The sequence below is a fragment of the Apis mellifera genome, linkage group LG1 (genome assembly GCF_003254395.2).
Source record: "Apis mellifera strain DH4 linkage group LG1, Amel_HAv3.1, whole genome shotgun sequence".
NCBI lineage: Eukaryota > Metazoa > Arthropoda > Insecta > Hymenoptera > Apidae > Apis > Apis mellifera.
Window position 1 is genome coordinate 11039790 of NC_037638.1, and position 24979 is coordinate 11064768.

The following is a 24979-nucleotide window of genomic DNA, read 5'->3' on the forward strand; positions in this document are numbered from 1 at the left end:
TTTGAATTTAAGATGTGTATTGTCTTTTTCATAATTATAATTTTTTTGTGTAAATTTAATTATATAATATTGAAGTTATATGATACAAAAAAAATTTATTTTTTGAAAAATTTGTTAAATATAATTTAACAAATTTTAAACACAGTCCAAATCTACATCATTTTACTTTTTATAATACAATATAAAATGATTTGGAATTGAAACATATGTATAACATTTTATATACATTCATTTGTTACACGTTCACAAATTTATTTGTTCGTTAAATAAATTTTTTTTCTTTATAAGTTCTACGCTTTTGATCAACCTTTTAATATAAAAAATAAAACTAAATTTATATTTTTCCTTTTTTAATTTTTTATTTAATTTTAACATTCAATTTATTAATATATTTTTTTTATCAATTCAAAATTGTGAATAATCTTTTGGATTTCTTTATTACATCAAAAAGTAAATTTTCATTTTCTATTCCATTTACAAGAAAGAGTAGAACTTTCATATGAGAATATAACTTTTTTGTATTTAAAATTAATATTTAAAATTAAAAATAATTATAATAATTACAAGTTTAAGAAGAGCATAATATATAAATGATACAAAATGTGTAAGTAATTTATTATACAATTTCCAATCAATCAATTCCAAATTTTACACATCCAAATTAATTTATGCTTCAAAAAAATTAAAAAAAATATTTTTTTTTTTTTCTATTAGAAAGAACATTCTACTAAAAAAAAAAATAATATATTTAGTGAACAGTAACAAAAACTATTAGGAAAGAATTCTTCATCATTTAGTCGTATGTCTTGCCCAGGTAGTTCTCTGTACTTCAGACATAAGATCATTTCTTGAAGGTAAACGAGCACTAGTTGTACGAGACGGTGGTGGACCAGTTGTTCTCAGAATGGTTGCTAAGTTTTTTTGTACATTCTTACTCGATATTTGACCGTTCAAATTTTCTTTAGTTGGCACATGTTTAGGTGTTGTTTCTGAACGTTTACCCTGAGGTGGAGGATCTAGCACAATTGGTGGTATCTCCTCATGTAAGTTATTTCTATCTTGTTTACCCACTGCCTCATGATTGACATTCCTTTCATTTGTACAAGGTATAGGTTTTATAAATGTTGATTTATATTCCGTATTTTCTGTGTTTCCTACATAATTATCTAACTTGTGCGTCATTATGGGCGATGATGAAAAACTGTTTGATTGAGAAACTCTTAATGACATGGAGTGGCTTGGAGATAGTTGAGCTGAATTCTATAAATAGAAAAAATTGTATGAATTATATATATTCTGTTAAAAAATTCTAGTGATTTTAATATTCATTTATTAAAATTCACTTACAGTTGGTATATTATTAGGAGGGACAAGAAGACTAGGACCCATCGTGTAAGGAGATGGTGTATTATAAGGTGATCTTTGAGGTTGATATGGACTTATGTTGTGTAGTCTTTCTAGAAGTTGTGCTTGAAACTGTAACTGATCTGTATTGCTGTTTCCTTGTATTCCAATTGTACTCAGGTTTCCAGGGTAAGACAAAGACTCCGTAGGATAAGAGCAATATGGGGATGGTGGATCCAATTCCCATGGTGAATTTTGTCCTCCTGTTCGTTGGTACTGTTTGAGAAAACAATAATGATATTAGAATATTATTCTAAAAAGTATTTAAAATTAGATTGATTGATTTTGTATATTGAAAAATTTCATTAATTTCTTAATATTTCAATTTTTCATCAATTTAATAAAATAAATATTTTTAATTTCAAATATTAAGAAAAAAAAAAATTTTTATTACCTGAAATTATATTTTTCTTTTTTTAAATTCTGATGCATTTTGTAAAGATTCAAAAATTAATAATATTACCTAGCATTTGTTGGTAGCACAAAGTCCAAAATCCCGTGCGAAGACCTGTTACATAACATCATCACACCGACGCTTAGCATAATTATTGGATTAGCGATTTAGCTTTAATGTCAGCATTAAATTGCTATCTTCCAGTCGGGTAATATAGAACGAACCGCGTTCGTTCATAAGCAATATTGTTTTCACGTGTTTCAAAGTCTAATCGCTCATACAGTTTCCTTGAAAGGATTAAAAAGTTCCTTATGAAATATTCTTCAAGTCCATTATAAACCTAATATTTGTTTTCCACAAAATACAAATATTAAATTTGAGGCAACCAATTTTGATTCTAGATATTACCATTTACAAATATGTCATACTTTAATGATATATTTTGTTGAATTACAATTTTAGCAATTTATATTTGTATTATTTAAAAGTGACATTTTTTTATACAAATAACAAATATCCATTTTGATTTCAAATTCGCAATTAAATAAATGAATACTATTTATGTATCTTAATCACATTAAAAACATTAACATAAACGCAAAACAATATTTTTAAAAAAATGTAATTATGAATTATTCATGCAAAAAAGAAAAAATATTAGGATATTTAATTTAAATAAGCAAATACTTTTGAGCATACATTTAGGTCTTATTCAAAAAGCTAGAATGATAGAACATAATTGTAAATTGTAGACAAAAAAAAGAACAATCACAACTTTAACATATCCAAAAAAAAATGCATTCATATCTTATATTTGAATAATCTAAGATATTTGGAATGTATATCTCTTGATCCAAATTCAAATCTTTTTACAAATCTTATTCTTTGATGACAAGGTGCAAAACAGAAATATATGCGTAAATTGTTTTATTAAGAAGTTCATTTAAAAAAAAATGCGTCAGTACAAAAAATGTTACAGTATAAAAAAAAAGAAAGAAAGAAAGAAAAACAAAAAAAAATACAAAATATAATGCTAAACGTTAATTGAAATGCAACGTTCGTTTGCTGGTTGTTGAACAGTCATGTCAACATTCATGGTATTCGGTAGAGTGTTACCTGGCCGAGATTCGACAGATCAGGAACAGTAGTAGTCTGTTGTATTGCCGCCGAGCCTGGTAACTGAGATTGTGAGGTTACGTGGCCGCTCGAGATTCGTTCTTGTTCTCGAAGATGGCCGACCAACGCACTTATATGCTCTAGAAGTTCTTTATTTTGCATCAATAATTGGTGCGTTCTAGCCTGCAGAAAAAAAGAGAAAATAAAACATGATATACATTTAATATCATTCGGTTTTCAATTTTTTTTTAATTATTGCAATATATATCTAAAATTTAATTGCAATAAAATCAAATATCTAGCAGTAATATATTATAGAATATATATTTTAATATTTATTCAAGCTTATTCTTGTCAAATTTGAATTATATTTGTTAATATAGTATCTATTTAAATGTATGTTAATATTCATCATCAATTACAGATCAAGTTTTATCATTATTATGCAAGAAAATGAATATTTACAAATATCTATCTAATTTATTCTTTTAAATTTAAAAATATTCAATTATTTTTTAATCATACATCAATATGATAATATTAAGTAAAATAAAGCAATAATATTCATTAGTATTGATTATTTATATTAACATCTATAATTCAATATTTTCAAATATCATAACATCCCAAAAAGAAATTGAACACATAATTTTCCTTCCTCCTAATACAATTAATAACAATTATTATACATATTTTAGTTATATGTATAATAATACAAGATCTTTAATTTGTGGATTTCACTTATCTACAATTGAAAAATTCGCATTCAAATATATATTTTATAATAAATTTTCCATTATCTATAAAATTAATAGAATTGTGGAATTAATAATAAAGCTAGAAATCAAATCAATTAAAATCTCATTAATTATAATCTCAATTGAAATATTACAAGTATGTGCATAGTATGTATCTATAATATAATACAATATGCATACATTACACAGGCATCCTATTATATTATATTAACATAATACTTCACTTACTTGAGCTTCGACGCGAGCCGCAGTTTCAGCAGCAAGCTGATCCTGAAGAAGTCGCGCATGGGCAACAGCGGCTCTGGTTTGTTGGCTTTGTTGCTCTAATCGTTCACGTAACAGTTGAATCTCGTGTTTTAGAGCAGTCAATTCGCCGCCAACCAATAATCCTCCGCAATCGGAGGTCACCGTGCCCTACATTTAAGATCAATTAATTATTTATCTAAATGTTCAATATATCTTAAAATAAAATAATATATTATCAATAAATCTATAATACCGATGGCGATTGTCTAATGGGCGAGGTAGACGCTGTAGTTGCTGGAACTTCGTGCGACCGCAGAAGACATGGAACAGTTGTCTGTTCCGGTGCCGAATCTTCTGTATCCCCCAAGAGTGATATATCTAAAATATATATATATATGTAGTGTATTGACTTTCATTCAATCATACTGTTATAATTAAAATATATAATTATAATTATATATAAGTTATAATTAAAATAACTAAAAAAGAAAATAAATCATACTGTTATAATTAAAATATATAATTATAATTATATATAAGTTATAATTAAAATAACTAAAAAAGAATAAATGTTTAATTTGGAAGAATCTTTTATAATTTTATAATTTATATTTATAATATTATTATATAAGTAATATATATATATAATATATAATATATAATAATAATATTATAAGTAATATTATTATTTAAACATATTGAGGGTGGTTAATGGATAGATTAATGAAGAGAAATAAAAAGTTTCTCGTTTAATTTGAAATAAATTGTTTATAATGATTGAAAAGAAATTAAGATGTTTACCTTTATGGACAGAAGACGGCGATGGTTGTGATTGTACATTGGGTATTTCATCTTGATCTTCGTAAACGTCACGGTGATTCTCACCATGCTCCCTCTCTCTCTCCTTCTCTCCCCGATCCCGCTCCTCCGTGGCGTTGTTTAAACTTAATTTATGGCACACCTCGAAAGCTTGTCCTACTGTTCTGACCACCCTCATCGCTTGACTCTAACGAAATCCAACTTTTTCATTGAACGTACAAGTAAGTACAAGTAATATTTAGATGTGGCACAACATGCAAAAATTAGGATGTGATGATACTTTTTGTAAGTACTTAACTGAATTTTTATCAAATTTCAAACATTGAAAGATAAAAATTGTCGAATTTTCTAATTGTATTTCAGATTTTTTTAAATTTCAAACTTTCAAATTTTTCATTTTTAAAATAAACTCTTTTTAATTTCTAAAAGATAAAATATTCAATCGCTATAACTTTTTAATTAATTCGAATCATTTTTCAAATTCTTCTTATCCGAGTTTTCATCGAAATCCCCACCAATAAGAAAAAATCGATCGAGGAAAGAAGCGAAGAAGAAAAGGAGGAAAAGAAAGTAAAAGATCCGTAAATAATGGTTAGGACATCCTATAATTTATCCCACCGCGATTATTCATCGTCCCCGAAGCGATTCTTCTTTATTTCTTTTTCTTTTTTTTTCCCCAGGAGACAACTTTACCCTGTAAACAGCGTTATTCGTAAGCGTACACCTTTACCTCGAGCTCCTCGAGGTCATCGTTCTCCTCCTCGAAAGGGTTCTCATCGAAGCTAAAATCGACGGCCGACACCGAGTGCGTTAGTCGAAGGGGAGGCAGTTTCATCTTTCGAAAAGGTTTCTTCAATTTTAAGTAATTGAATATTTCAGGCTCCTTGAACGATAATTTCTTCCTGGGCTTCGGCGTGGTCTCCACCACCACGCCGGAAGGATTCGCTGGACCGGAACCAGGCGACACTGGCGCGTCAGAGTTCGTTTGCTTCGTCGAATTCTTTAACATGGTCGACAACACGTGTATCGTATTTTCGTGATGAAGATTTTTTTTTTTTTTTTTTTTTCGAGATAAAAGTTACAACGTCCACGAAGAGTTCATTTCTTTTTTTTTCCTGCGTTACGTATGTATAATACAATCTCTTTTTGCACTCTTATTGGATTATATTTAATCTATGATTACTTTATTATTATATAACCACGAATGACAATTTAGTATGATTGATGATGAACATTTAATATTTGGAAAAATTTATATAAAGTTCCATAAGTTCCAATAATAGTATAAATAATTTTATAAAATACAATCTGAAGATTGTATTTAATTCAAAATATTTAAAATTCAAATCACAAACAATCTAATAAAAATTCTACGTTCATTTCTCCTTGCTAGATAGGCAAGTTTGTATTCTCACTTGCCTACATATAATACCTGTGATGTATTAGTAGAAAGGTTTGTTTCCAATTTTGTAAATTGTGCCCGATCATCTTTATTTATTCCCGAAAGTATCTAATTGTTATGCGCGAAACATAACTTGAATCTACACATCTCGTAGACAAGAATAAACGATCTAGCAAAATTTATTTCGAATATAAAAGCGCCGCTAAAGAATCGATATTTAGCGTGTGTAGCATACCCCCGGATACGATTCCATTTATAAACAAGCGGCCGCGACCGGTATGGACCAGACAACTGGCAAACTCCCCGATAAATCTTGCTCCTGCTTTAGAAACTATTACAGACCCGCGTCGTTAACAGAGCTACACGAGAGTTTATTTGCCCTGTAACGATGTATACGATCGACGACGCGGCAGCGCTCGCAACGCACTCTCGTTTCATTCGGGGAATTAATCTCGAATCTGTAAATCTTCGAGACATTTCGAGATTTCTTTTCCCGCGTGGGTTCGTCATTTCGAAATAATTCTCCGACCAAGTATAATTTATTTACTCGCGTATCCCTTTCCCATTTTCATAACTTTTCTTATTTTTCGTTCAATTCTTTTTTTTTTTTATTCCTTTCGAAAAGAGGTTATATTGCAGTATATTTCTTTCGGTGGCAATCTTTTTTATTACAATCCAGGAATATTATTCATCTTACAGATATCACAATTTTTTTTTTTTGTTAAAAATCTTTCTATTATTTTATTGTAAATTTATGAATTTTGTTTTTATTCCTTTCGAAAAGAGGTTATATTGGAATAAATATTGCAGTATATTTCTTTCGGTGGCAATCTTTTTTATTACAATCCAGGAATATTATTCATCTTACAGATATCACAATTTTTTTTTTTTGTTAAAAATCTTTCTATTATTTTATTGTAAATTTATGAATTTTTTTTTTTATTCCTTTCGAAAAGAGGTTATATTGCAGTATATTTCTTTCGGTGGCAATCTTTTTTATCAATCGAGTAATATTATTCATCTTACAGGTATCACAAATTTTTTTTTTTGTTAAAAAATAATCTTTCTCGTATTTTATTGTAAATTTATGACGAAAAAGGTAATATTGCTACCCGTAAGAATATATACGTACGTTTTAAAGATATTTTTATCGCTATTCGGAAAGTACAACTCGATCAATGATTTTAATCTACTAGCGTGCCGGTAAAATCCATTCTCTCCCATTCATGTATCTCGAACTTGACCCCACATGACGGCCATTAGTGATAACCTCGAACGAGTGCGTCGCTTTGATTAGAGAAGCGTGCGTAACACAAGTAAATATACTCTCGTCGGTGATTAAGTGACGACTTGATAATACGCGTTCCTTTCTATCGGGCGTAAGCGATCATGTTAAAAAAAAAAAAAACTCGTGTTATAATTATCTGACATACATCATGATATTATTTTTTCCTTTATTTTTTACTTTCCTCCGTGTTTTTTTTTTCTTTTTTTTTTTCAAGATTAGATTTATAATCAATTTGTAACGTAATTTAAGAAATTACGTTGATAATAGTTATGCATTTTTTTTTAAATATTTTAACAAATTTTTATTTCATTTTATTTCAGAATTAATTACGATAATGTGGTAATTTTATCGATAAGTTCAAGGATACAGATTGATTATTAAACGAGATGAAATCTGTTTCGAAAGATCTCTATAAAATGAAATAGGAAGCGCGTAAAGTAAATAAATTAGCGCGTTTATGCCAAATTTTTTGATCTTTCAAATTGAGAAATAAAATTTTAGAAGGAGAAAATGTGTTCGATATTAATGGAAAGTTTGATTATATTTTTAAATTATTTAATTCGACAAAAATATTAAATGTTCAATAGTGTTTGAATAAGTAAAAATATCGGTCATCGAGTTTCGATTCTCCGATTACCTTGATCGATATATTATTTTAAGGAAATCGTGAGAAAGCCAGGCTTCTTTTGAAAATTTTCTTCTTCATTTTCTGGAATTTCTTTACAAATATTTGTTACGTTTTAAGATTTTTATTATTTATGTTAACGTGAGATATATTAGCTCAATTTTAAGGAAATATTTGAGATAAAGAAAGGAAAAAATTGAAATATTTATAATCGAGATTAATTTTCGGGATAAGAGTGCAAAGAGAATGAAATGTTATTAAAATGTTGAAATCGATAAATAAAATAAATAGAAATTTTAATTAAGAATCAATGAATAAAACAAAATACCAATTTTATATATTAACAAGAAATTGATATTAAAAAACTTTCTTTTTTGAAATATTTTAGACACATCACTAAACACTAAACACTTTTTAAACAGATCATTTTATTGAAATTGTTGAAATTGTTTCTTGATTTTAATTCGTTCAAACTTGAAATTTTATTTAAATTTTCTAAGTTTTATTCATCTTCTTTCATAAGAATTTTACATTTGATTTATAATTTATTCATTCAGCATTTTTTGATCAAGTTTTTATAATTTCTGTGCTCAAGATATTCTCTATTCCTTCCAATTTCTTCAGTTTCACTTTTTCCACTTTAGCTAGCACTTTTCTTTAGTATCTTCTTTAAAGATACTTTTATTTTCATATAAAAACACTTTCCAATTTTCTATTTTTCAAACACAAGTCCTCTTTCAAATACAAACTTCTTTTAGCAAACTTTCTCTTATGCTTTTAGAACTTTTTCAATTCTTTTTCAATTTTTGCAATAGAAATCAATATCCTCGTGAAATTATATATCAATTGAACTTTCAATTTTAAATTTTATTGATGTTTCAATTATCTACTTTTATTATAATTCCTTTTAAGAATTAATTTTTCTACAACTTTCCTATTTTATTCCCATAACTTTCTACTTTTCACATTCATTCTTACAATGAGCGATATATATCATATTTTCCATTAAATATATCTCTCCTTTCCACTCTCTATTCTCTTTTCTTCCCCTTTTACAAATCACCATTTTCATTTTCATTCCTCATTCCCTCCTCCAAATCCTTTATTCTCTTTCTCTCTCTCTCTCTCTTCTTTCATATCACTTTCACATCTCATTCTACACATGTTCAAATTTTACCATCCAATTTCTCAAACCATTATCCCATTCTCACTTCTCTCCTTCTTTCTCTCAAGTGATACTATTCCATTCTTCCACTATTCTCTCCCCACTATTCCTCACTATTTTCTTCCTTTTACCCCTGTTAAACTGTCATCCTCCACTCATCAATTGAAATCTTCATTTATTCGATTCACCGTCTCGCGTTCCAAAAGAGAGAAATATTCGAACTCGAGGCTCGTGCGCGGCCGTGCGTTCTCGAAATACACGAAAACGAGCAGTATCTGGCCCACGGGTGGCTAGGCGAAGCGGAACTAAGGCGCGTGCCTCTGGTGGATCGTCGGCCGAGCGATAGCGACGACGAGAAGTAAGTACACACACGCATCACCGGCTTGTTTCCTCTGGTTTATTTATAAACGCATTAATATTCTTGCTTTCGTGCACCAGCTCAATGGCATTTCCGTGTCTGTCCATTGCACAGAGAGAATCTCCATTCTTCTCTCCATTCTTTTATAGTACTATAACGTAATATTTACTTGCAGTCCAGTACTATCTATTGCTATATATATATATTTTAGTTGAAACGCTGATGCTTATGCAAAATTTGAATGTATCATGAGAGTAAGATATATCTATATATTTAAGTATTAATCATATTTGTAAAAATTTTATTTTGCATAAACATTTGTAGTTTATGGATGCATACAATGGAGCTGTATTTATGTGAAGAAACAGAGAAATACAATTCATATTTATATCAAAGGATTTAATGAAATATTTTTTTTTAAAAGACATAACAATTAAATATTAGAAATTTTGGAAACAAGCAGTAATAGTATTTTTTTAAATCAAAAGTTCAAATCATTATTAATAATTTTGTATACATATATAGATGGAAATTTATTGTATCCAATAATTATTAATAATTGCACTGTTATAGGAATTGATTCTTTTTTTATCAGTTAAAAAAAAAATAAAGATTATCATCTTCTAAAATTTTTAATAATAATATTTGAATTGTTTTTCTTTTGAAAGAAAAATTAATATATATATATATATAATATTTATATAAGTTTCGTCTTGTAAAACTTTCTCTATTAAAGTCATTAAACCTTTCTCATCCATGCTTCTGTACACATTGTACGTATACGCCATTATATTCCTTAATTATTCTGTATGTACAAAGGAATTCAATCAATATCATGTTACGTCAGGCTTCATCTTACTTCTAATTACTGCATATGCATTCTAATGCTATTTATTACACATATATTTCACACTTTATGTATCAATTAAAATTAATTATGAACTATCTTCAAATTAGGTCTTTTTCAAAGTTCCATTGTTTTAAAGAATTTCTTATTATTTTACAAATTAATTATTCAATTTAAATAATTTACACTGATATCAAACAGAAAAATTCCAATTCTATTTCAGTAATCATGCATACCAATGATAAAGAGATAATTTTCTTTATTATTTTTCTCTTCAAAATCAATTTCATCTTTTACACCAAAAGTAAAATTGGTTTAAAGAAAAACATTATTATAAATTTCATCTTTATCTTATCATAATCTTTTTTAGTGATTTTAACTTGTTTTATTTTTTAATCCTATTAAAAGATTTTTTCACCTCTTTTTCTCATTTTCCTTAATACTTCTCATTACAATTGTCTTTATTCATTTTTCTCACTGTATTTTTTTTTAATTACTTTATTCTTCATTACAAAACTTAGTACTTCCTGTAAACTTTTTCTTCCTCTATTAGATCCTCTTTAACATAATCCTCTTAATCTCACATAATTCCTCTTCATTGATTTTCATTTCCTCTTCTCTTCATCATCTTTAATCAATTCAGTTTCGTTATAATAATTAGATTTTTGTTACAGTTTGTAAATTCTTTTGTCCTTTCATCATTTACTCTTCAACAATTCTTCCTGCATCTCTCTTCATTTTTCTTTTTCTATCTTCTTCAACTAAGAAACTTTAACCTATAATTTCACAATACCAATCAGAATTTTGCTATTTCCTGTTCTTGTTTCCTCTCTTAAATACTTAACAATCTAATAACTTTCATTCTTCTTCAATTATCACATTTGCATCACAATTTCAATATATGCTAAAATCTTATGTTATCTTCTTTTACTTCCATTAATTTGTTGCATTAATTTTCTTCACAGCTGACCAAGTTCTGCACATTTCTTTCAACAGCTAAACTAGTCTCCGTTTCTTTTCCAACTCTTGCTCCTCCTGTTCTGTCATTAAGCGAGTCGAAACAATGAAAAAATGCAAAAGGAAGAAAAGATAGAAAATGAGAGACGGAAAAAAAAAAAAGGGAAGTGCAAATGAGCTTTTACAACACGGAAAAGCAACGCTTAAAATTTACGTTTCACTGTGCTCGTTTCGAGCATCCTTCAACTAGAGCGAGTAATTCGGTCGAGCGATTTTACTCGTTACTCTTCTCGTATTTCCTCCCTTATGGACGATAACAAAACACATTAATTCTAGAAACGTGAACAAAAGTGAATCTGGTGATTAATTATTATGAATTTATTCGAATCGAATACTTTTTCTTCTCCTTTTTTTTTTATTTTATTTTTCCTTCACAATTTAGACAGAAAAGGAAATGGAAAAATTCTCAAAATTAATCTATAAATCTCAAAATTTTTATAATTTTTCCAGAATAATGATCAAGATGGATTATAATAATATTTTAACATTTAAAAAATTGTAGATAGTTAATAAAGAATGTACTTTGTGACAAGGATTACTTTTAAAAGATCAATATATTTATGGAGACAAAACAAACAAAAAATTGAAATATAAAAAACGTCGATTAAGATTCATTTATTAAGATATAAACAATTTGAGGCGAGATAAAGGATAGAGCTATCTCTTTCTATTATCTATTATCTCGCTTCGTCAAAGCAAACTTCAATTATTTACAACTTAATAAATAATTCGATCGAAATTTATACAAATTTTGCGTTTGTTTTGACTCCTACGATCTATTACTCGAAAGTTTTCCACGAATATATCCTGAAGTGTTTTAAAACTTCTATTTTCCTAAAATTTATTCTATCTCTCCAAAATGACTTTGAATTATTCGTAAAATGCTTAAAATGATGTTAAATATCATTTTAAAAAATCCAATTCTATTCTATTTTTCCATTCAATGTATAATTATGATAAAATTTAATCAATTTTAGGTTTATTAATTTCTTAATATTAATCGAAAAGCTAGGAGTTGATCGTTCTAATATTAATCAAATATTTAATTTTTAGATCGATTAATAAATAATAACATGACTTTGTATCTTTGAAAGATTATTGCCATTTTATAAAATTTTTATCATTCTTTTCAAACATTGAGAGAAATTTTCCTTTCTTTTTTTATCTCCAGAATAAACGTACATTTGAATTTATCTAATTTTGATCTTGGAAATCCGAGAATCGTTACAGAAACTTGTTACACGAAAAGGAAATTGACAATAGTTTCAGTCGTAATTCGTAAAGGAAAGTTACTTCTCTACAATGTAAGGCAAAAGTACACAGAGCTTAATTCATTCTCGGAATTGTTTACTTTTAGCTGCAGTAAAACGTCTCGAACGAGAGCTTATGTACCGAATCACTTTTCCAAATCTCAATCCTGTTTATTTCCCAGACGACAAATCGCCGTTCAGTAAAGTTTTACAACAGGCCTTGAACTTTAACGGACGGCCAAACATCTTTAAACGTCGCTACATCAAAGTTTATGTAACGAATTTGATCTATCTTTACACATTGGAATAAAAAAAAAAAAGAAAAAAAAAGGAGAGATAAAATAACAAGAGTAATTTTATCGTAGAGAAATAAAATTTTTTATGCATGAACGTATTTTTTGAATAAATAATACAATTAATAGATATATCTGTGAATTTATCGATACATAAACTTTGGATTATAAACAATAAAATAAATTTCTTTAATTTGTTCCTGATGTATATTCTACTTTTAATTATTATTTTTATATTTTTATTGGAATATACACGTATAAATGATAGTTTAAGTTTTATTGTTAACGTGAAACTCGTATTAAAGAAGAAACGGTTATGTATGTGCTAATGAAAATGTAAAAAAGAAAAGGGATTACGTGAACGATAAAATTTTTATTTGGAACAGGGACGACATCTGATATACATTTTTCTCACTATTCGTATAGCATAGGGATCGTAAACTCATCGTAAATTTGTCCAATAACTTTTGAAGTATTTTAAATTGATATACGAATCTTTCGTATACTTTACTTTTGTTATTATAACATTTTCAATGTAACGAAATCTTTTCTAACGATTTTGTTAATTATTGAATCACCATTTTTTATCCTTGCTGTAAAATCCAATGATGGATTAAGAGATGGAATTACTTATTTCAAGATTTTAAAAGAAAGAGAATAGATATTATGTACAAGTATTATTCTCATTTTTTTTTAATCTTTCCATCTTTCATTTAACGTTAAAAATAAAAATTAAATGAATGATAATTGTTCAAAAAATTTCAAAAAGAAAAAAAATCAGAGAGAGAATAATCTGCTATGAAATTTTTTTCAAAATCATTTGAAAAATAGAAAAAGCTCTTTTCTCTCTTCTCAAGAATTGTATAGTACGATATTCACGAAACATTAAACATTAGCACATGGTACATAGACATTTCTTCGACATGATTCTAGCAGTACAGTTTGTTTTATTTCTAGACTACCATTTCTTAAATTTATAAATAATATCATATAAAATTTTAATTTCTGCTTGAGACGAAAAGAAAAAACCAAACAAAAAATGAAATGAATATCTAATAAAGTTGGAAATAAGTATATAATAAAATTAAATTACAATTACATTTTTAGATCAAATTATTAGTTCATTATTGAAATAAAATGTAATTGCAAGCTAATTTTTTATTAACTCAATAAGTTACATGTAGATAAAGATATAATTTTATCATATCAGAACATTCTGTTCATATACTTGAAAGAAATAATAATTGAATTAAATAAAATAATAGTAGCTTGATTTATCTAGGATATTTAAAGTATATTCTAGCATATACAAATATATCCAGATATCCAGATACTTATTATTCAAATATAGTAAACTCTATCAATTGATTTAAATAAAATATCCAGTGAAAATCATCTGGAATAATTCAAATTCACCAGGAACAATAATTTTATTTAAAGTTTAATTTAAACTACGCGCCACTGGTATTCAAAATATTTTCAGACGAGAATTTACGCGCAAACGCAGCATCGGGGATCGACGAATCATACCGAAGTTTCGCTGAGAAATATTTTTAAAACGGCTTATTACCGATGGGCTCCTGTAAACCAACTCCTGTATAAGTTAAAATTAACACCTTGACAACGTGTATGACGTAAAACGTACCCAATTGACGAATCTCCATCTAATGACACGATATAATAATCTCGAGAAGAAATTATAAAATTTATAAAATTTAACTGGATATTTATTTTAATTAAAATTATCCAGTTAACGTACAAATCATATTATTTTATATTAATCTTTTTATCTTTTAAAATAATAATATAATTATTTAACACTTAGAAAAATATATTTGAGATAAAATTTATTAAATATATAATTTAATTAATTAAATTATATTAATCATGTAAACTATCTTTTTATCTCTTAAAATAACAATATAATTATTTAACATTTAGAAAAATATATTTGAGATAAAATATAATATTTATTAAATATATAATTTAATTAATTAAATTATATTATTTTATTATATCACTTTTTATATTAATCATGTAAACTATCTTTTTATCTCTTAAAATAATAATATAATTATTTAACACTTAGAAAAATATATTTGAGATAAAATTTATTAAATATATAATTTAATTAATTAAATTATATTAATCATGTAAACTATCTTTTTATCTCTTAAAATAACAATATAATTATTTAACATTTAGAAAAATATATTTGAGATAAAATATAACATTTATTAAATATGTAATTTGATAATGTAATATTAAATAATAAGTTAAAATTAACACTTAGTATTTAATTATAAATTTTTAATAATAAATTTAATAATATAATATTAAATTATATATTTTTCTAAGTGTTAAATAATTATATTATTAATATATTTATAATAATTATAAATATATATTTTATAAAATATTTTATTCGAATATTCAACAACAATTAACCAAGGCTATTTTGTGTCAAACGATTTCTCATCTTGTTAATTCCCTCTTACACGAATCAAATATTCAACACTCGGTTGTCCATAAAGAAATCAATAGTGGTTCGGCGTTACAGTTCGTTGACCAACACAGCCTGTCTAATTTCAGCTGTTCTTCCTCGAAATCGAGCCTCTTCTCCTCGTTTTCCCTGTGAGTGCACTTAACCGACTTGACTTTGATCTTCGAATAATTTTCAAGACTTTGCGATTACAATTTGTCGTACAATTTTGTTTTAAAAGAAAAATTTAAATAATATTGCAATTTCCTTTCCTTGCACCAGTTTCCATGCACGAAGAAAATAAGGTAAAGAACACAAAATGACGAAATTTTCTCCGTTGACTTTCAGATATTGTTCTTCGAGATTAAAACGAATGACTAATATCATTTTATATTTAAAAGTATATAAATTCTCGCCTTTCTTCTTCTATGATTTATTTCTCTTCACTTCATTTCTCTTTTTGCTTTCCTGAATTTTAATCTTACTGAGCCTCAAAAATTCATTATATTCATCATAAATAAAGTCAGAAAAGAAAATGCAAATAAAAAGAACAATAATAAATTACATACTGAAATATAAATATGAAGATAAGAATGTTTCATTTTTAATATACAGTAGAAAGAGATGTGTCGTGTAAACGATACACGATTCATAAAACAATGATGAAGAAGATGATGAAGAGGAGGGAAAAAAGAAAGGAAACTTTAATTCGAAATGTTTTAGATATTCATCTCATACTTAGAAAGAAACAAGATTTACAAATTTTCACAAAAGTGATCTTTCCCTTGAAAATTTTTATCAATCCTTTCTTAATATAATATAATTCTTAATATAATAAATAATACTTTTTAAAAAGATAGAGAATTCTTGGATTCTCTTAAGAAGTTAAAAGACCAATATAATATTACAGACTTGTACAATGATTTCATACTATGCTAATCCTGTCAAGTAAAAACTAAATAATACGAAGTATTTTTAATATCCTAGAAAAAGAGTAAGAAAACGTGAAAGAAAATTCGAAGTAAACGAAGATGCAACACGGCCGTATAATTTTCCTCTCCTAATTGTAGCGATCCATTCCAAGTGAACGTAAAATTATACGAGGCAGAGCGAACGTTTATTATAATAAACCGGTAATACCTATGATATGCCGTAAACGAGCCAGTGTGGATGGAGCATTATACCAGCAATTTTATCGTCACACGATCTTCCGAAGCCGGGCGCCCATGATCTCGACCGAGAGAAGGTGCATTCTGCTCCCTTCTGCGACTTCGTCCCCTCTCCCCTCCTCGCCTCTCTTTCGCCACTCTACTCGTCCCTTTGACCAAACGACAATAATAGCTCTGACAAGCAACGAATCGTGTTCGGTGCAGAAGAGTTTGATGTTGAAAAATGTTTAAAACTTTTAATGATTTAGAAAAGAAGATTTGTAAAATATTAGATAAAATATGTATTGGAATATATTGGATAAAACACTGGAAAAATTTGAAATAATTATATATATATATATATATTCAAATGATGAGGAAAATATTTGGATGATTATAAAATTGGAGAATCTTTAAAAAGAATTGCTTGAGAAGAATTGAATGATGTACAATGGAAATCCAAAGTGATTTTGTAAATCTTTTTATCAAGCTAGAGAATGGTTGTATCAATATTTTACAAGTTCTTCGTTATACTTGTAATCTATATTTCCTCCTCTTTGATATTTTAATTACATTTGATTCGCTTTCTAGATTCTATTTCCTTTGAAGAGATGGGTTCAACAAGTTTAATCTTCGGAAGTCTATTATGAAAGCACAAATCCATTAAGACACGGTAATAAGAAATAACGTAACATCCTTTATTCACGTAAATTGCCCTGAAGATTTATCGAAGGAAACCTAAATGATGATTGCGCTCGAAGGAGAAAGAAACGTGGAACAAGACGAAAAGAGGAAGCTCTTTATCGAGAAAAGAAAAAAAGAGGAGGATGAAGGGAGAAAAAGTGGAAGAAAAGTCGTAGAGCAAAAGTATTCGTGTGTATACGCGTATGAAAGAGGTGGAGAGGGATGGCTCGTTTATTTATAGAATTACAATAACGTGACTTGATAAAATGCCAGGCGACACACAGATTGCACGTGTACCACATAATATTATGACCTGATGACTATTCACTGCCGTGTAAAAACGATAGTTCAACTACGATTAATATTTCAAAATTTTTCGAATCGTTTAGAAAATTTTATTTTGAAAGTTTGAAGAATTAAAGATTTTTGACACGCGTCCCTTGAATTTTAAAATTTTTCGAATCATTTAGAAAATTTTATTTTGAAAGTTTGAAGAATTAAAGATTTTTGACACGCGTCTCTTGAATTTTAAAATTCAAAATTTTTCGAATCATTTACAAAATTTTCTTCAAATTTTATTTTGAAGAAATTTGAAGAGTTAAAGATGAATTAAAGATGAATTAAAGTTGAAAGTTTGAAGAATTAAAGATTTTTTACACGCGTTTCTTGAATTTTAAAGTTCAAAATTTTTCGAATCATTTACAAAAAAAAGTTTGAAGAATTAAAGATGAATTAAAGATGAATTAAAGTTGAAAGTTTGAAGAATTAAAGATTTTTGACACGCGTCTCTTGAATTTTAAAATTCAAAATTTTTCGAATCATTTAGAAAATTTTCTTCAAATTTTATTTTGAAGAAGTTTGAAGAATTAAAGATGAATTAAAGATGAAAGTATGAAGAATTAAAGATTTTTGGCACGCATCTCTTGAATTTTAAAATTCAAAATTTTTCGAATCATTTAGAAAATTTTCTTCAAATTTTATTTTGAAGAAGTTTGAAGAATTAAAGATGAATTAAAGTTGAAAGTTTGAAGAATTAAAGATTTTTGACACGCGTCTCTGATTAATTTATATCGTTTCATTGTTTGACTCTGATTTATACAAAGTAATTAAAACTTTCTACAATGTAATGCACAAATTATTTAAATTGCTTAATCTAAACTTACCTTTTTGCTAGATTTGAAGACATTGCATTTGAATGTATTACTGCTACCGTCCCGGGCAATGTAACTAAAAATTTTCAAGTCATGGCTGTCATGGGAGACATAGAATATCCTGTAAAACAGTAAAGAAAACCAAATTGCATAAATTAATAAATCTTTTCCAATTTTTAAAAACTTCCAAATGAAAAGCTTAAAAACAAGTAAAAAAATATGTAACAAAATTAATATAACAAAATTATTGCATGGAAGTAATGATAAGTAAAAATCATTTACACGTAATTCAATTAAGAATTAATCGGAAGTCGTGTAATTGGAAGGAGCTAAACTTGTTCTTGTATTCAGAAGAATACACGCAGGATGTTCCCATGAGAGAGGCGAGCGATTCAGCTTACCTATATATGGGATGGTGCATCAGGTATATCTTATTCTCGTCCATCCACTGCTGTTGCTTCTTCTGTGGAAACAAAGGACAAGTAACGACTCATTAATCCCATGATACGTAGGACGGACGTGTATCATCTTGGATGAGGAAATTGTAGCTTAGAATAGCGTGTCTCGCATAGAATATAACACTTCATTGAGAAAGAAATGTTAAAAATGCTTGCGAAGTGTTGTTATAATGCTCGCGGCAGTAGAATGATAAATTACACGTTGAATTAAAGAAGAAGAATATAAATGTTCCATTTTTAAATTTGGCTCTCATCTCATTTCCAAAATATGTGTACACGCGATACGTTTCACTTTTTAAGAACGCATCATTCTTGCAAAATGATTAAATATACTCGTGGAATATACGAATACAACAAAAAGTAAAATATTAGTATAAAATTTCTTAATTGATCTCTTTAAATTTTTTAATATTTTACATTCAACGAATTACGCGATTCTCGTAAATCTTTAACTTGATTATAAAAGAGAATTAATTCGAGAATAATTACACATCGATATAAAATATAATACGATATTACGGAGACGAATATCGAAAGAAAAATAAGAAGGATTAAAAATTGCGTGAAGAGAAAGAAAACTAATTTTCACTGGGATAGCGAGGACACGCAATGGCCAACAAACCAGTCGGATAAGTAGTACACGACAATTACCTTCTTCTTTCGAAGAGTGACTTTCAACCCGTCCACGGATACCTCCAGCGTCACTTTCTTCTTTTTGATCCCTTTGGCCTTGAACTCGTACTGGAGACAAGAATAAGGCTGAAATAAACGAACCATTCCGGCCCGCGAGGGCATCCGCACGTTTAATTACAGATTATGCGAACTCACGCGGATTCTTCGCATCGCCGCCACGATCTCCACTCGGCTGGTCGGTCGAGGAACCTCCATAGAGCCGATGAACTACGGGCAAACGAACAAAGGAAATAGAATTAGAGAGAGAGAGAGAGAGAGTACGTACTTGTTGTTCCTTTTCCACATACCGGCTTGCCATATTTTGTATTACCTTGCTGTAATTTTCTTTTAATTATTTTATTATATTGCATTAATTATGCATTATGTGTGTACAGAAATTAATCGATTATTGATGCAGATTTCTAAAGTGGGAATTTTAAGGAACTTGTATAGTATAGATATTGTATTATGTATATAATATACATTATATTTCATTGGATAATACAGTAGAAAACAATTGTCAACAATTTGAATAGAAATTTCAATAGTGTTAGAGAATCATATGAAATTTATTATTTTTTATGAGATATAAAGAAATTGTAGAATCTTCTAAGATGGTAGATAATTTTTGAAATAAATTACAAAAGTTAAAAATATAGTATTTTATTATAGAGAATTAAAATATGAAAAATATTTTGTTGTATGTATATATATAAGAATGTATATATAATATAAGAAATCATAATGGAAAACAGGATGATTTATCGAATGAATACAAGGAACATATGACTTCTGCTACTGTTTTAGAAACACCAACAACCAACATAGTTGGACTGGCCGGTCAGAAATTGCCCGCTAAAGATCAAAAGCAGATAATCAGAAATAGGTTTGCTAAATGTAGTGACGTGCTTGAATTCGGCCAGTGATTTATTGAACTGAATCAAGGGAAATTCACGTATCTCGTTTACAGATAGTAAGACAGAATATTGAAAACACGAATAAAGAATTATCAGAATTAAAAAAGGAATCGCATACATGGATAATTCCTTTGATTCTTTAACGATTTCGAAATGCTAATAAAAGATCAAAAATATTTTTCAACTTCAAAAGCAGTAAGAAAAGTTTTGTAAATAAAATAATTAAAGGGAAAATTTCCTTAATATTTCTTTCTTCATTCATGTAAAGTAAAGAATATTATAATGAGACACAATTAATAAATATACAATGGATTATATATTTCATTTTTGACAAAATATTTACTTTAAGAAGATGAAATCATATTCGTGAAATTTTAATTAATTTTTTTTTTTAATTCTGTAATAGAATTCCGTAGCATTCTAAATTGATTAAAAATTAAATGTTTAAAATATAGTATTCCATCACTCTGTTAAAAAAAAATCAAAATTTTATTTAAAAACTCTAAAGATTGATTGCACGAGATTGTATAAATCGAATGCTATGCATAGCTAAAATATATATATAGTGTGTATATATATATATATATAGCGTACGTATGTATTTAGAATTTCCCCATTAAAACGATGGCTTGACCACGTGTTCTGCACACGTGGTTACCTCCCACGTATCGCGCAAGAAATGATCGAGTTACTCGAATTCGAGATCGATCGCAAAGTGTAATGCAATCGACTGCTATCCCTCTTTCCCTGTCTCGTTTTAAATATTTTAACAGATACGCCAAAGAATAGCTGTTCGAAGGTGTGTTGTTCTTATTCCATAGGTGACTAAAGCTATAAATATTTATATAATATTAATCGAGAATCACGTATATTTTTTACGTCATGAAAAAGGATTATTATGCAAAAACATTTTTTGAAAAGAAAGATATATTTGTTTTATATTAAAAGTATAAAAGAAATGTAAATACAATTTGAACCAAATCTTTTAGATATTTAGAATTTTTTTATTGTATAAAAGAAATAGTACAATTTTACAATTGTAAAATTATTATGATTTTACTAGAAAAGGAAAAATTTCCCTAGAATAGGGAAAATATAAAATATGGAAAATATATATTGATTTGCAACGATGAATTTTCGTTAACATTACAGAAAAAAATCTCTAATTTAAATTACAAACACGTCAAGATGTATCAATATTAAAAAAAATTGATATAAATTATTATATATATATATAAAAATATATAAAACGAATATATTATTATAAATATAATTTTAAAAATATTTCATTTAATTTATTAAGTTCCTAAGAATTTTAAATTTAAGAAACCAAAGACAGCTTATTTTCTCTCTTTGAAGGATATTATATCTTTGAAATGTGAAGTAAAGTAAAAATCCAGAAATAAATTTAAGACGGAGATTAATTTAGAAAAAAATAAATACAAGAAAACAGCATTTAAATCTGAAATTTTTATATTAAAACATATAAGAAGAAGGAAAAAATTTTACAAATAAGGAAAGAATTATTTCTTAATGAAAAATACTGGATTAAATTCAATTGGATGAATAAAAATAAAATAAAATTGAACAGATTAAATTACTGATATGTGACTTCCTCTTGAAATAATATGGCATTGTAGAGGGCGCAATCGGTACTGGAACCGAACAGCGCGTAAAACGGAATGTTTTAGGGGAGGAGAACAGTTCGAGAACACCGCGAATAGCCGCGATGTTTCCATTGCGAAGTGACCGTTTTACGAAGCTGCTTTACGAGCTTATGAACATGAAAGCTTTAACCTTTCCGAGAAACGAACGTGCACGATTCAAATAAACACGTGCACAATGACGTCACAGTCCTGTTTCTCTTTCCGTATTTCGATGTCGTGTTACTGATCAAAAATACCCGCGTTTTGTCGCGTTGTTGCCGCGATTGTTGCATTGAACTACGTGCGCTGGTGATCGATCGAAAGTTGGCTAGAGCTTTTCCTTACTTTTTCCATCGATCATAACACGTGAAATATATACAGGTTCGTAAACGTATAATATTCGAAGAAATGAATGAATATATTGATTTTTAACGTTTCGTAGCAACGATAACAAACTCTGTGATGCTTTACTTGCGACATTTCCTTTATATGAATGATCGCTATTAGCGATTGGTCGATATCATCATTCAAAATTCGCGGCGTTGAAAGACGTAACGTCACGTGACTTTCGAAGAGTACGTTGAAAAAGTAAAAAGGTTATGTTTTTTAGAAATTAGAAATTGGAAAAAAGTATAAGTCTGGCAATTATTTGAACATTATTTATCGAACATTAACCTGTATATAGGTTATGTGTCATTCTATGCAGCACGCAGATGTGCCTTTCAAAAAATAAATCGGTTTTACAGAATGATATTCTTTTATATTTCTTGGAAATGATTTTATGCAGCTATTTGAACGAATTAAATTGCGTACCAAATTATAGCAACATTCCTTTTATAAATATTTCTGGAAAGGAATCAACATGAAAGATGGTGCAATTGAAAAACACTAGAAAAACACTAGAAAAGATAAAAGTTCGATCACCCATACATTTACTTTGTTCTAAATTGAAAAAAAAAAAAATAAAAATTTGTAAATCAAATTTATTTGTTTCAATCTAAATTAAAAGAAATATTTGCTCTATGTTTTAATTTAATGAAGATTGAAATAATAAATATTAAAGAGAGGATTTTCTACTTTGTATATACTATTATGATCACAGAATATAATGCAAAGTTCCGTTAGACAATTTCTATTTCCATTCTCATTTTAACTCAGCTCAATTTTTCTTAGCCAATCGTATTTCGAAGCTTTAATGTTCATTTCCTGCGAAATAACTATCTTGCATTGATGTGCACGACTAATTAACAATCGCATATTTCGAAAAGGACACGCCTCTTCTTCTTCTTTAGAAATTAACGTTTGTATCGATATAAAAAATTCTCCACTATAATAATTTCAGAAAATATAAATCAGAATGCAACTTTTCCTCGTTAATTCTTACGATTAATTCTAAGATTGATCTGAAAAAAAAAAATGGAAATTAAATTTTTAATCATAAGTTTTTAATATTTTCAAGATATTTGTTAAGCAACGATATAAGAAGAAGAGTGAAAAGAGAGGAAAAAACATCAACTGATGAGGAGGATGCATTTTAATTTCTAATTACATTTTCTCCTTTTATCTCTTAAAATATGATTCCATAAATCTAAAATATGATGATCTCTTCAAATCTGAACAATTTTTTTTCGATAATATTCTTCTTGATTTGAAGAATATTATATATTCAACGTTTCTTTTCTATTAGACAATTCGTTTGATCACAACATATCAATATCAAAAAATATTTTACCGTTCTTTTTAATAATATTATGATTGGATTGATTGCTTCTTAGAGAGAGAAACTTCACTCTGTACAAGTTTTAATAGAATCCCGTTTCGAATAAATAAGGAAACTCTTTAGTCATTTTCCATTTTCCGTTTTCTCAGGCATTATTGTACAGGAAATGATTTAAAATTGTTTGCGCATGACTGGACCGTTCATTGTTTCTAGTTTAAAGAAAAGTTTAAAGAAGTCATAAATATTGGTAGATGATAGAAAAATCATAAATTGTATTTGCTGCAAATTTAAAATAAATTTATATATATATATATTTGATACAAGGAGATATGTGACGCATTATAGTAGCCTTCCCGATATAACGAGTTCTTAAATTAAAACCAACCAATGCCAGTATCGATAGATATAGGGTTGTCCTATAATCGAACAATTAAACGTTGATCAATAAGACGGTTGCTTCAGTGACTTTTTCCCTGGAAATGGTCAGAAATGGGGAAAGGCTGAGAACAGCCACGCGTTCAGACAATGTTGACGTAGAAAATTGGAAAGTATTTAACGATGATTACCTTGGCATGGAAGACAATTCCACGGTGGAATGCCTCTTCACTGTGCAGTGGTATCCTCGTGTCGTACTCGTCATTATGTACGAGATTATATTGCTTCTTAGAGGGCATGCTTGGCCCAACTTCATCCGATTATGCTCGTCCAGTCTAGCTGAAACATTAGCCTACGTATTATCACTCGGTGTTTATTGTAAAATTTTCAATGAAAATATAAATAATTTAGTCGTTTGATCACAGAGAGGTATTGTTCTTTTTTTAATATTTTTTATGTACATATTAACAATAAAAAAAGAATAATACAAGAATGTTTTGTTAATTTTATATATTATAGGAAAATTAGGATTTGAAGTCTTAAAATTAACAGTTATTGTCAGTAGATTGTTTAATTCTACTAAGAAAAAAAATGATAAAATTTTATTTTGTTCTTTATGAAGTATCAAATTTATATATAGAAAGTGTTAAATATTTATATCTGTTGAAGTAGAAATATCTATAATCATCGTGACATAGGTTTTCATCTTGCTGACTAATAGACAGGAAATGGTGTAGCTAAGTT

General features: G+C 27.8%; 1 protein-coding gene across 3 annotated transcripts in view; it reads right to left on the bottom strand.

Moving 5' to 3' along the window:
* Positions 1 to 677: 677 nt before the first annotated feature.
* LOC413024 (carboxyl-terminal PDZ ligand of neuronal nitric oxide synthase protein-like) overlaps positions 678 to 24979 on the bottom strand; it is a 30436-nt gene continuing 6134 nt past the window's right edge. Inside the window, exons 2-12 of one of the 3 annotated variants that reach the window (XM_396475.7) lie at positions 24427 to 24574; positions 19734 to 19805; positions 19557 to 19646; positions 18849 to 18910; positions 18460 to 18568; positions 4720 to 4924; positions 4172 to 4296; positions 3901 to 4086; positions 2915 to 3097; positions 1348 to 1620; positions 679 to 1260 (exon numbers count right to left, since the gene is read on the bottom strand). In XM_396475.7, coding sequence (XP_396475.5) covers positions 790 to 1260; positions 1348 to 1620; positions 2915 to 3097; positions 3901 to 4086; positions 4172 to 4296; positions 4720 to 4924; positions 18460 to 18568; positions 18849 to 18910; positions 19557 to 19646; positions 19734 to 19805; positions 24427 to 24534 — 1884 coding nt within the window. In that variant the 5' untranslated portion in view covers positions 24535 to 24574 and the 3' untranslated portion in view covers positions 679 to 789. Of the gene's footprint in view, positions 1261 to 1347; positions 1621 to 2914; positions 3098 to 3900; positions 4087 to 4171; positions 4297 to 4719; positions 4925 to 5467; positions 5738 to 6374; positions 6848 to 18459; positions 18569 to 18848; positions 18911 to 19556; positions 19647 to 19733; positions 19806 to 24426; positions 24575 to 24979 lie in introns of those variants that run through there. The other 2 variants (XM_026441692.1, XM_026441695.1) reach the window with 2 other exon arrangements.